The 12,800-nt window shown below is 35.7% G+C and overlaps 2 protein-coding genes and 1 long non-coding RNA gene across 7 annotated transcripts in view; 2 read left to right on the top strand and 1 right to left on the bottom strand.

The window, feature by feature from the left end:
• The window catches only part of LOC106175785 (arf-GAP with Rho-GAP domain, ANK repeat and PH domain-containing protein 1), a 34,228-nt gene extending 25,585 nt beyond the window's left edge, over nt 1–8,643 (top strand). For 4 of the 5 annotated variants that reach the window (XM_087008463.1, XM_087008464.1, XM_087008467.1 and 1 more), the window contains 14 exons: nt 22–99; nt 587–721; nt 1,107–1,212; nt 1,516–1,687; nt 1,886–1,963; nt 2,261–2,329; nt 2,866–2,974; nt 3,254–3,384; nt 3,655–3,768; nt 5,728–5,807; nt 6,033–6,074; nt 6,246–6,336; nt 6,489–6,608; nt 7,007–8,643. In XM_087008463.1, coding sequence (XP_086864589.1) covers nt 22–99; nt 587–721; nt 1,107–1,212; nt 1,516–1,687; nt 1,886–1,963; nt 2,261–2,329; nt 2,866–2,974; nt 3,254–3,384; nt 3,655–3,768; nt 5,728–5,807; nt 6,033–6,074; nt 6,246–6,336; nt 6,489–6,608; nt 7,007–7,063 — 1,382 coding nt within the window. In that variant the 3' untranslated portion in view covers nt 7,064–8,643. Of the gene's footprint in view, nt 1–21; nt 100–586; nt 722–1,106; nt 1,213–1,515; nt 1,688–1,885; nt 1,964–2,260; nt 2,330–2,865; nt 2,975–3,253; nt 3,385–3,654; nt 3,769–4,634; nt 4,731–5,727; nt 5,808–6,032; nt 6,075–6,245; nt 6,337–6,488; nt 6,609–7,006 lie in introns of those variants that run through there. The other variant, XM_087008465.1, reaches the window with a different exon arrangement.
• Nucleotides 8,644–8,874: 231 nt separating this feature from the next.
• On the top strand, nt 8,875–10,060 carry LOC147763261 (uncharacterized). Its single transcript, XR_015333429.1, has 2 exons — nt 8,875–9,877; nt 9,930–10,060. It is a non-coding gene; the product is annotated as an uncharacterized LOC147763261 (long non-coding RNA).
• A 521-nt stretch (nt 10,061–10,581) lies between these two features.
• LOC147763262 (FMRFamide receptor-like) lies at nt 10,582–12,497 on the bottom strand. Its single transcript, XM_087008468.1, has one exon. It carries the CDS (start codon nt 12,242–12,244, stop codon nt 11,024–11,026), a length of 1,221 nt encoding a protein of 406 aa, XP_086864594.1. The 5' UTR covers nt 12,245–12,497; the 3' UTR covers nt 10,582–11,023.
• Nucleotides 12,498–12,800: the final 303 nt, after the last annotated feature.

Consider the following 12,800-nt stretch of genomic DNA (forward strand, 5'->3'; position numbering starts at 1 on the left):
TATCTTGTATCCATATTCCAGGCACAACTACAGAGGGTATATACAGGTTGAATGGCACGCATTCCAAGGTGGCGCATCTATTAGAGGCGTTCAGAGAAGGTATCTATTGGGGCTTGATATTCTGACATATACTTAAAGAATCTGTGTTTAATAGGCATCATCTTGCTTATTATTTTCATAGTTGGTTAAGAGGTACATGTAGAACTGTTGAATATTATATCAAAGATGAATTTCTTTGTACTGAAGAAAGATTTTAAATGTTGTCTTAGGTATTTATCTTCAATCTTCTGTATTGAAATGAATTTTTTTTCATTTAAAAATAAAAGTAAAGAACATTAATACGTCTTAGGGTGTTACTAAGGTTTTCTTATCCACATGTCTCTAGATAAGTTGTGGTGATTATAGATCTATTCTCTTATAATGTACAAACAATCTTTTGAATTGAAAATTTAGTGTAGGTTGTTAGAACCAACAGCACAGTAAGGGCCATTTCAGATAATTAGACTTAAATTGTTATGCAAGGAAACAGCAAGAAAATTGAAAGGGTGGAAATAGATAATAATCTGTGACTATATTTTCACTTCAGATGCTAGATCAGTCCACCTGAAGGCAGATGACTACAGCGTACATGACGTGGCCAATGCACTGAAGAGGTATTTCCGCACTCTGACAGCACCGTTGTTGACGCGGGACCTTTATCCAAAGTTTGTGGAGACTGCAGGTAAAAAAATGTGTGGAAATTTGAGACATTTCTCAACTTCTAATTGAATATGTGGTTCAATGACAGGGTGAATTATCATCTGTTCATTTAATCAATTGAAAATTCAATCTTCATTGTCAGTGATTTATAGACTGCTTGATGTTATTGGAAGTTTGCAGTGTTAAATGTTTTCTCCATTGGGTATTATGCCTAAAATCTGAGATATTTTTCAATTTATAATTGGTTGATTGATTGTGGAATCAAAAATTATGACTAATATGTTAATATTGTTAATATGTTGATGGAAGAGTTTGCAGTGCTGCAGGTTACATAGATCATCTCCCAGTCAACGACAACAAGAAAATTAAACCAGCATCTTTACTCAGTATATCATTTATTATTTCAGCCTACCAGGACCACAACAGCAAGTTACAATGGTACAAGTATCACTTAGGACAGCTTCCCAAGGTGAACTTCAACACTCTGAAGAAGCTGCTGTTACACCTACAAATGTAAGCCTTGAGACATTTATTTTTGATAAGTTTAGGGAGTTTCCCCTGTATAATCCAGTGATGTAAATCATGTCTTTTCAATTTTTTCAATTAATGGATGAATGAATGGATAAAAAACCTTTTTGACAGTTGCATGCAATGTTACATATTTTGAAATACATATTTCTCTGTTAGTCTTTCAGTAAAACCTTTTCAACCAGTTTGGTAACTTTAAAAGATTGTATTTTTAAATTGTTGTTTCCTAAAGACTGGTCAAATATCAATGAAAAGATAACATCCCTGTTGTATTTTGTCTGTTCACAGTATAGCCAAGAACAATGCTGAGAACAAGATGACAGATGTCAACCTGGGGTCCATCTTTGGTCCCGCACTGATGACTCTGGACAGTGACCACACGGGACAGAAATATAACACCACCCAGCAGGAGATAGCCACGCTAGTGGACATGATTAGATACTATGACTGGCTGTTTGATGTAAGTAGAACACTGCACAATGGAAAATAACACTGCACATTGTAAAATAACACTGCACAATGGTAAGATGACATTGCACAATGGAATGTTTATATAACACAGTGAGAATCTAACTGTTTACAATAGTAGTATAACATAATAAAACAGCAGTATGTCACCATGCAAAAATCTTAAAACTTTTAATTGTTGTCTTTACAGGTAGATAAAGCAACCAAAGAAAAAGAAGAGAAAATAGAAGAAGCCTTGGAGAAGATGAAGAAAGCCCAAGCTCCTCAGGTGAATGATACCTTCAGGGCCAGATTTATAGCTCAAGATGATGGAAACAAAAACCACTTTGGAATACCATATATTATAGTTTTCTTCTTAATTTTTTTATATTTTTGTCATTTTTGAAGAACTACAAAGTTATCTTGAATTAGGTGAGAAAAGAAATTTTTTAATCTGCATATTTCATGTAAAAAAATAATTTTTCAAAAGATATTTCCTAAAATTCTGGTTTATGAAACTGAGACCTCTAAGCCCCTGGTGAGTGTGACACATCTACTAATTGTTTTCCTGTCCTCGTTGTTCCAGGCCCAGGCAGGTGACTTCATGATCCCTATCTACATTGGTGACAAGTCAGGCACTTGTCACATGGTCAAGGTACGGTATCACCTCCACATATTGCTTCTGTTGAGGAATTATTAGACTGATATGAAATACTCATTTGAAAAATCATTTTAATGAAAAAACTTAGAACAACATAAAACAACAGGAGAATAATTTCTTAGATCCCACAAATAACTTTTTTACACCAAAGCTATTTTCTTTATCATACTTCCACTAATTCATTGTCTCATTTTCTATAGCATTTTATATCATGGTAGCATAATACAGTTTTGATGTTATTTTGGACAGTATGTTGGAGGCAGCTTCCATTTGTGCTATAGAAAAAGTTGTCAGAGGTGGACATGGTAGTCAAGCTTTAATTGTCTTTGTATATTTTGTCACTTAAAACAGGGACAGATCCAGAGATTTTTTCTGACAGTCTTCCAAATTATCTTTGTTGATTTGTCCTCCATTTTGACAGCTTTCTAACGAAAAATTAGTTACCTATCAATGTAAACTTGAAAACTTCTGACAATCTTCCAGAAGACCTCTGTCCACCTCTGTAAAATCTGGTTGGCTGTATATTTCAGGTCCCAGCCAGTATGACTGTAGAAGAACTGTTGTCAGAGATCATGATAGTGGCCAAGCTACGGCCAGGAAACTGGGGAATCTTTGAGGTTATCTGTGATGGTCAGCTTGGTGAGGATGCTTTTTACTAAGAAGTTAAAATTAGTCGTTACTCTTTACATATTCCAGTAAATGTTTCTCTTTTCCATTTGTCAGTGCCTCATTTTTTTCTCGTAATCATAATCAGACCCTCAGCTGATGTGATAGACTATTTTTGACTAAGTGACCAAAACCTTTGTGAGGTACAGCTCTAGTTAGCGTAGAAATTGAAAAGTTTAAGCAATTATAATCAAAAGACTATGCAGATGAATTTAAATCAAAATGACAAGAACAATATTGCTTTTTTCTCAGAGCGCCCCCTCCACTTCAGTGAGAAGCCCCTGCCAGTAACGTTCCGGTGGAGTCACTGGGGAGAGGAGGACGGGAGAAACAGTTATCTCTGTGTTAAACCTAATGTGATCTATGAGCAGCTAGAACAGGTGGTCAGTAGATTGATTCGTCATTGGAGAACATATTAAAATTATCAGTAGTTTATTATTGTACAGATTGTGTTGGTTTACTGAGTTATGTGTCCAAATTTAATGCTTTTGTAAATTACAAAAAAAAAAAAAAAAAAAAAATTGACCAAACTCTGGTCAATTAGTCCATAATTTTACACCCTATAATTTTTTTCATATAATGAAAAAGATCTTACCAATATCATGAAATTTTACAATTTCCTGATTTTGTGATATGATTATCATTTATTTCAGTTCAACCCTCACATATCATCATTTAGTGAACTCCGCTTCAGTGACAAGAAAAGGTTTAACAAGTTTTTCTTCGAGTTCAGCCAATCCAATCTCAGTTACTACAAGGACTCTAAGGTAAGTCAATTTAAACTGGATACAGATATATGACCCCGTCTAAGGACACTATTTTTGACCCCATTTGATGAATAAAGAATAAATGAAAATAGAAAGAAAATCTGAGCTATTACAAGGACTCCAAGGTAGGTAACTGGACACATTGATAGGTGGTGATCAGACTCCATCTGAGAACACTCTTTTTTGACCTTCTTTGATGAATAAGGAAGAAAATCTTCACATTGGATAATGGTTCATGTATTTTAAAGACTTAATGGGCCATAGCTTTTGATTGACTAGACAAATAAAGATCAGTGACAGAAATTATTGGTGGAATAATGCTCTGTTGGTGACATAATAATGCACAAAAGATTATGAAGAAACTTGTCACAAACAGATTATGAGCTCATCGTGATGAGTTTTAAATCCTTGGCTGATGTTGAACTTAATCCAGGCTAAACTTAATGGTCTGGTCTGGTCTGGCAGGTGCTTTGTAACTTAACTCCTCGTTATGATCAGTAATGGTGCCAAAGGGATTCTATCTACAACGTGAACACATGGAGAATTTTATGTTGTACTTGCCTTTTCAACTTCCTTGTCCTCATAAGGGTCACCTTTTTGTCCTTCACTTCTCCCTTTTTCTTCAATTGGTGGTGTTATAATTGTGTAAATGAATTAGCTGGAATGATGTCACTGTGCTATTGCAAACTTACAGTGTCTCTTAAGTACATTACTATAACAATAGTAGATGTTTTAAGCAGATGTATGTTATCTCCCCAACACAAAACACATCTCTCTTCTTTTCTACCCAATTATTCCCTAGCATTTATGAAGAAAAGATAAGGAAAAAGGGAAACGTAGATGTTAATGCCTATTTAAACTTCCAGGCTGAAGAAAATGAGGACACAGTAACTGAATGGCATGTGGAGGAGGTAGGGGGTCGCCAGTATCAGAAATTATCGTACTGACCCCATAAATCCATTGTTTTCCTCTTTATTCCAGCATTAAAGAAAATTTTCGTGATCATGCCTGTCAGACGAATACCTTTGTAAATGTTTCAGATTTCTTCTCCTGTCCTCTTCAGCTGTGTTTTTTGCCTGTCAAATGTTAAAAAGTTGATTATTAAAAAAGAATCAATTAAATTCTATATTTCTGTCACTCTGTAAAGCTTTCTGGATCCGGTTGTTTTGAGAAAATCAGTTCCTGCATTCCCTTTCTATACTGCTATAATCTGACGGCATTCATTTCCTAGACTTTGTTAAACTTACCAGTGTGAGCCAAACTTACCAGTGTGAGCCAAAACATACAGTGAACTTGACAGCATCCACCATATTCCATCTCGCAAATATCTTTGATTACTTGTACCTAAAGCAACCATCAAACTTATATTTTTTTATCAAATGCTAGGCAAGTGGTAGTAGGAAATAATGATAATTATGGAATCCTTACAGATCCCAGGTATTTTACCTTTTCTGACTGCCCTCTGCCCCCCCCCCCCCCCCCCTTTACCCTGAACTCCATGTAGATTACATGTTTAAGTGATCATGATCATTGAAATGCAATAAATTATTGAAAGCTGAGACTTTTGATTTTTGGTCTGCAGTGTAAAATTGGACGTCATACGGTATTCTTGGTCGAGGCTTTTTAATTATTCATGATGTTTAACTACACAAGTCTTGTAATATTTGAATATTTTAATGTTATGCTTATTGTTTTAATTCATACTTCTTGTCCGTAACAGATGCTTCTGTGTTTACAGCTGGGGTCACCCATGTTTTCCTGATGTTTAACTCTACAGTTTTGCTTATTATATTATTCACAATGTTAAACTTCACAGTTCTTGTAATATTTCTATATTATGTTGTATGCTTATGGTATAAAATAACAGTTCTTGTCCACAATGCTTGTACTTTTTATGGTGTATTAAATGTTTAACTCCACAGTTCTTGTCCGTAATATCTGTTTTCTGTGTGTTTACAGCTAGGGTCACCTATTGGTTCCTGGAAGGTTGAGGATTTAACAATCTACCTGGGTGTGGAACAGAAAAGATCAAAAGAAAAGTAAGGGAAATAATACTGCTTTTGTTTAACAAGTGTAAAGACTGATTATTCTGTTGAACTTCATTTTGTATTCCTTGTCCTTTTTGTGTGCAGTTTATATTATGATGCTTGCTATAGTTTATTTGGTTTTAGAATATTCTCTTGTCATAATGGGGTTAATGGGTTGAAGTTTAAAATATGGAGTTTTTTTATTTAACAATTACATTCACCTCCTTTTACTTTCAGATGGTGCTTTACTTTTATTGAAGATAATGAAAAAGTTGTCAGGTGTGTAAAACGTATTTCTTGATCTTTCTTAAATTATTGATATATTGGAAATGTAGTATTTAATTATTTCTTGTATCATGTGCAATATGAATGTATTTATTTCCTGATTTTTGCCATTTTGAATTTTGTTTATTGTTTAAATTAAATATTGATTTTTTTTTTCTCTTGTAGATCAAAAGATTCCCCATTCTTTGGTAAAACAGTTTGCTGCAATAGCGAGGACGAGAGGCTGCGTTGGCTGGCTGCCATGTACTATGCACAGGTGTGGTCTCTCTCTCTCTCTCTCTCTCTCTCTCTCTCACACACACACACACACTTGATACACAAGTGGTCACAATATTATTTAACCAAGCTTAAGAATGATGCCCCCCCCCCCTCCACCTGTACTAAGCGCCAGAGTTCTGTCTGTTCCAGCACCCTGAGGGTCTATATAAAGAGGGGGCCTCCAAGGAGCCAGTATCTCTAGCCAGTCCAGGGAGTAGCTCTAGTCTGTCCAGTATGGGCACTGAACAAGACCCCAAGGGGAGTCCCAAGGTTAGTTACCTAATAGAGATAGAGTGTAAAACTCATAGCAAATAGTTTTTTATTAATAAACATATACATGATATGTATTACACATGCACGCACACATGCACCACATATTCACACACACACACAGAGGTGTTGGCATTGCTGTATTCATTCTTGATAAGAAAACAACTGAAAAAGTATGCATGGTGCTGAAGTTAAATTGACGTAGTTATTTCTTTGGCCCAATGCAAGTACTGATCAACATTGACAATCTGCTCATTAATATGATAATTTCAAAGAATTTCATAATCACATATTATCATTATTATTATTAGCAGTAGTAGTGGTAGATACAGTACTAACAGTAGCAGTATTGTTTAGAGTGGTCAGTTTTATGTTCCAATGAATTATTTTTATTTCAGTTCTCCAAGGCATTTTCCAAGGTGACAACCTCCTTTAGATTCTTGAAGAAAAATTGACGTGGCTACTTGAACAAAACAGTGGTGTAGTTGGCAGTGCGGAGAGTAAATGTGTTATTACTGGTAAATAGGTGCTCCTCGGCAAGAAATATAGTGAAATCTGGCTGTAAGAACTTAAAATGCTATCGACATCACTCGAGAGGAGTGTATTTATGAAAGAGCATCATTCAGTCTTTACAGGTTGAATTTATGTGCAAGTAATATAGAAATTTACAACCATGACAGACTTTGTGATGTAATTAGACATTCAGATGCAGTCATGACTGAAATCCAAGTACAGTCTTGGGGAAAGACTGATTGTAAACCATGCTGGGCATGACAAGGGCATTATAACACAGGACCCAAAACTGTGCAAGGAATTAAGATATTGGCATGCTATGGATAGAGTGATGGTTGTTCAATTAAGTCAGACTGTAGTAGTCAATACTAAAACTTCCGGGCTTTCACAAAAAAGGTTTGAAATTAAGATTATGTTAGGAAATTGAGATTCAAACATGGCAGGTGCTATGGTAAAAGAGGGATTTAGGTGCAGGCAAGTCACCTGCTAAGAAATGGTTATGTTGATGATTACAACAAAACCAGGACAACAATCCTAATAACAGGCCTGGATTAAGACAAGGTCTTAACTGGAAGATGCCAACAGATCATTAGATTTCCATGAGGATGGGTTTTAAATCTGAGGCTGATGCTGGACTTAATCCAAGCTAACTTTTATGGCCAGAGATTTTTGCGGAAAGAGAGTCTTATCCTTCAGCTTCAGCTAGGTTCTAGAAAAAAAACAGACACAGACTAAGTGCAGCGGGCTGGCTTCACTGAGGAAGTTTGGATGATTATTTGTCTGTGTTAGGAACCATGTTTTGATAGAAAGATATGTCATAAGGTTTCACTGAGAAGACGTTGAGTGTGGTGACCAAGTGTTTGACAGGGAAACTTGAGGTCATTGAAACAGAGGAGGACATGACAGTCTTCACACACATAAAAAAAATTTAAAAACAAAAAAAGCCCTGACATGTTCTATTAAAATACTGTGAGGATGTAGAAAATTTGATATGCTGGAAGGTAGATGAAGCTCATTCAGAATTTTTTTTAGTTTTAGCACAAATAATTTATGTTCATTTAAAATGAATTCTGTAAGCAGTACTTAGTTGTATAGTCATTATATATTTATTTTGGGTAACATTTTTCCATAAAATCCAAAATGATGAATTTTTTGCTGGTTTTATAAAATTATTTTGGAGGTATTAAATTATCACCTAAGCAGTTGTTTTGAAAAAATTTAAGACAGTATTTGTAGGATAATAAATTATGTGCCACTAGCATAGGAAAGTCTATGTTTTCCAGGATTATTGTATAAATACTGAATGTAAGGTTGTATCACTGAGCACTAGTTGCAAAACTACCTTTTAAACTTGCTGAGATGATTCTTACATCTGGTTTGTTTGCCATCTGTATAAAGAAATCTGTTTTACGGAAATCATGTAAAAAAACATTATGTAGAAAATCATGTAATTGTTGGCACTTTTGTTTTGTCAAAAATATCACTGGGCACAGTGTCGCCACCTGTTGGGAGCAATGCAAACCACTTACAGTGTCTTTTAAGTACATTACTATAACAATAGTAGATGTTTTAAGTAGATATACGTTATCTTCCCAACACAAAACACATCTCTTTTCTTTTCTACCTAATTATACCCTAGTATTTATGAAGATAAGATACATAAAAAAGGAAACATAGATGTAGATGGACATTTAAACTTCCAGGCTGAGGACAATGATGACACAGTAACTGAATGGCATGTGAATGGCACTTCATATTTACAACTGCGCCTTTTTTCTTTCATTGTTAACTAGCTGGAATTTGAAAGGTTCCATTGCCTGTGATTCTATCCATTTAGGAAACCAGCAATTTTTATTCAACTGTTTTTATTTATTGACTTACTATTTTTATGGTATCTAGGCTAGGGCATCATCTTATGCTATTCCATTCACACACATACATGTAGATCTTTTTTTATCATGTTGTCAGCAATGAATTCAAAACCAAAAACAAACAAAATTGGTGAATTGTGGTATGTAGGTTATCACCCTGACCCTGCTACTGCAGCCTTTTTTTTCAGCTTTTCTTATATTTCCAGTATTTTTGCCACATTTTGCAGTTGGAGAATATGGTTCAGTTTTCTTTAACTTTGTTATCCAAGAAAGCGATAAATTTACAAGACAACTTACTGTGGTCTACTTCAGTTAGACATTTTTTATTATTTTGCAGTAATCATGTGAGAAACCTGTATAGAAAGATATCTTTGGTATCATGTGGTTTTTCGCAATTCTTTACATCACAATAATATGTAAATGTGATCTTTTTAGAACCAAGCAAATTGCCTTATTTAGAAACACAAATATGGTCCGTGTAACAGAGTCCACCCTCCATTGTGTCTATACAGGTTAGGGCTATCTTGACGTAAGTGGATCAAAATCTAAGACGGGACACACCTGTAAAAATCAATGGGAACCGGTGTAACGTAACTTGAGTCCCCAATGATAGAAAATCCGCTTTTAATTCATTTGTACAGGTAAGCCTCGCCCTATATTTTGACCCGCTTAGGTCGGACTAACCCTAACCATTATAACTATATGGAGGGTGGTCTTTCTGTTACACGGACCCTCAGTTTCGTTACACCGGGTCTTGGAGCACAGGGGGCGCTTTAGTACACGACACCTGTATAATACGAGGTGGATACTGTAGCAAAATAGACATCATGGACACCATCACGACCAGTGGTAGTTGAGTTTTATTATGTAAAGTTTCATATTTAGGCCGCAGAAAGATGCTGGACTTGAGTTTTATTATGTAAAGTTTCATATTTAGGCCGCAGAAAGATGCTGGTGAATCAACAGAACTTACAGATGAAAATGGACTTGAAAGGTGTCTGCTTCCTGTACAAATGAGCGGTCTGATGTACCGCAAAGTTGACTTGTAAAATAAAGGTGAGAAACATGGTGGTATTGTTATATATATATATATATATATATATATATATATATATATATATATATATATTATTTCAAAACATGCACGGATTTTTATGTTGTGTCTAAAAGGCTACACTTTGAGGCATTTAAACGAAATCCAGTGTTAATTCTAACTTCAGGTAATAAACGCTTGATTGCACTCTACTTTGCTACATGACACGCCCACCCTCTTAGTACTCTGTCGCCGTAATCGCGACCTAGAGACACGTGGCTTTTCAACCGTGCACGTGCCAGTGTAGAGATCGACCCCTGTTATTCATGTCTAGATTGTCATATCAGTATATGACACACTTTGTAACGAAGCAGTCAAAAATCATTTCTTTAATACGTGCCACTGCGTCTTGTTATATAGACATATCCCAAGCCGTTACTTCAAGCATTACACTACTAGTTTCATGTATTATACATGATTTTACCATTTTAACATGTTGGAGTGGTAGGGCATTCGCGGCAATATCATGAATAGAAAACAGGATAATATAGATACTTTAATAAGTTTAATAAGCAAATGACAAAAACGTCAAAAAGTAAGATATAAAAGACAGGTTTGGTACATAAACCACTTCTTTCTGAGGACAAGTGATATTTTGGTAATATTTAACAGACAAGTGCCATGTATTAATGTCGCAAAAAAATTAATCGAATTTGCCATCTACAGACCAACCTCGCTGCCTGTCAATTTGATACAGTTTTGATCGGAGAAAAATGCCGTTAACCCTAGGCAAATTCGTTAATTATCAGTTTTTGATTATGAGAAATAAAGTAATAGAAAATATGTACATCTTTAAAATTAAAAAAAAATCCATTGTTATAAAAATAAACACAGCGTGATGTATAGTGTTTTCACAGTTGTTGATTTTTCATATTTGTCCACTTTCTCAAAGACCACATGAGAAAGGCACTGCAAGACGCTTAAGAAATACTTATAATTCACAAACGCCCCGACACAGAAGAAGGGATTTGTCCATTTTCAGCGTCAGCGTCTTGGCTCTCGCAACGACAGAAGAGCGATCTCAGTCCCTGTCGAAACGAAGTGCTGACCAACCCATAAATGAAGAAGTTCGCAGATGAGTTGACTTCGCCAAGGAAGAAGGCGGTGGGTTGGAAATATTTCAGAGATGCAAGCACCTGCTTTGGCAGCACGTCCTTGAGAAGCTGTAGAAGAGGGAAAACATTTATCGGAGTTATGCAAATGATATACGTTGCAACCAACAAGATGACAATCCTATTCAGCTCTCTCTGCAAACGTTGTCGTCTGTCATTTGTCACGGAAAGTTCCTGGCGTTTTTGTACGCTTTTCTTCACTTTACGTATCAATTTATAGTTTAATACAACAAGTATACACAGAGGTATTATATGATAGAAAATAAATTGGCAAATAGTGCGGTAAAAGAGAAAGTACCACTTTGGCCATTTTTTGTTCACAGTTCTAAAACATAACCCAAAACTTTTCGCTTTGCCACAAGGGAAGTACCCTACTGATTCTAGATCAAAGTATCTCGGCATATTGAACACAATGGAAACTAAAAACATGATGAAAACGCGCACTCTCCACTGAGAAATAGAGCAATATTTCCCAGCCAAATCAGGTTTACAAACTGCAAGGTAACGATTCACAGCAACGAAGACAAGCATGTACTTTGAGGCAAAAGCCGCTATTGTTCCCAAGGTCCAAATATACACCATGTAGTTTCCGTATTTGAACATGTAGTTTCCGAAATACCCGGTATACGCACCAAACGTTATCGTGCCGTACATAGAGGCCATCCAGAAAATGAATAAATTGTCGAAAAAGGCCAGCCATTTGAACAGGTAGCAATGTGCTGCAGGTGCCTTCCTTTCTTCATTTGCGTATACAATGAATGCCAGGAGATTACAAACCAACCCGATTACACCAACTGCAGTCAGCACTATACCGCTAAGTACTAAGTTATACAAGTTAAAACCAAAGGCGAGTGAGTTTATATCTTCACTGAAAGAAGTGTTGTTGATAAACCCGTCCTGTGTGGTAGTTTCGAGTCCATGGCTAGAATTGGCGGCCATATTGGTCAAAAACGAATTTTCCGACCACACCACAACAGGCACTTGTGAAGTCATTGTCATGTCTTCCCCAGTGGAAGAATTCTCAGACAAACTTACTGCAAACTCCATTAATTGCGTACATTCGTAGCAGGATTACAGTCCAGTGTAGTGAACTTAACAGAAGTAATAAAGATATAGAAGTGTTATTCGAAGTCCGCTGCGTATAACTTCTACATTGGAATGACTGGCTTAATCTGCCCACCACCGCTTTTTATTCGTATGCTGGGTAATAGCCTGTGATAAAGAATTCTTATCCAATAATCTTATGTCTTCAGTTGGATTTCTTTAATACGTGCCACTGTGTCTTGTTATTAATGCAGGATTAAGAGGATTCTTTGGCATAATGCAAATGACATTGCGGACACCCAAATTCAAATTAAAGGTTCTAAAGTGGTTGATCTCTAGTCTATAGGACAACAATAGAATTTAAACATCAACATTTTTGTAAATGTGAAATTACAAATTTGACATTTAATGTAGAATGTTTTCCCCGATCCATTTATAATATATATATTGATTCTTTCAAGTCTTTCTTTGAATACATCATTAAACCATTTCTGAATTCAAGTCATAAAGCAAGTTTTATATGCATTAATAGGATCTCCATATTTTCCTATTTATCTAC

The sequence above is a fragment of the Lingula anatina genome, chromosome 3 (genome assembly GCF_051362555.1).
Source record: "Lingula anatina isolate TDL-2025a chromosome 3, LinAna3.0, whole genome shotgun sequence".
Taxonomy (NCBI): domain Eukaryota; kingdom Metazoa; phylum Brachiopoda; class Lingulata; order Lingulida; family Lingulidae; genus Lingula; species Lingula anatina.

Coding starts and splice junctions, on each gene's coding strand:
- LOC147763262 (XM_087008468.1), bottom strand. CDS start 12,244: ATGGAGTTTGCAGTAAGTTTGTCTGAGAATTCTTCCACTGGGGAAGAC.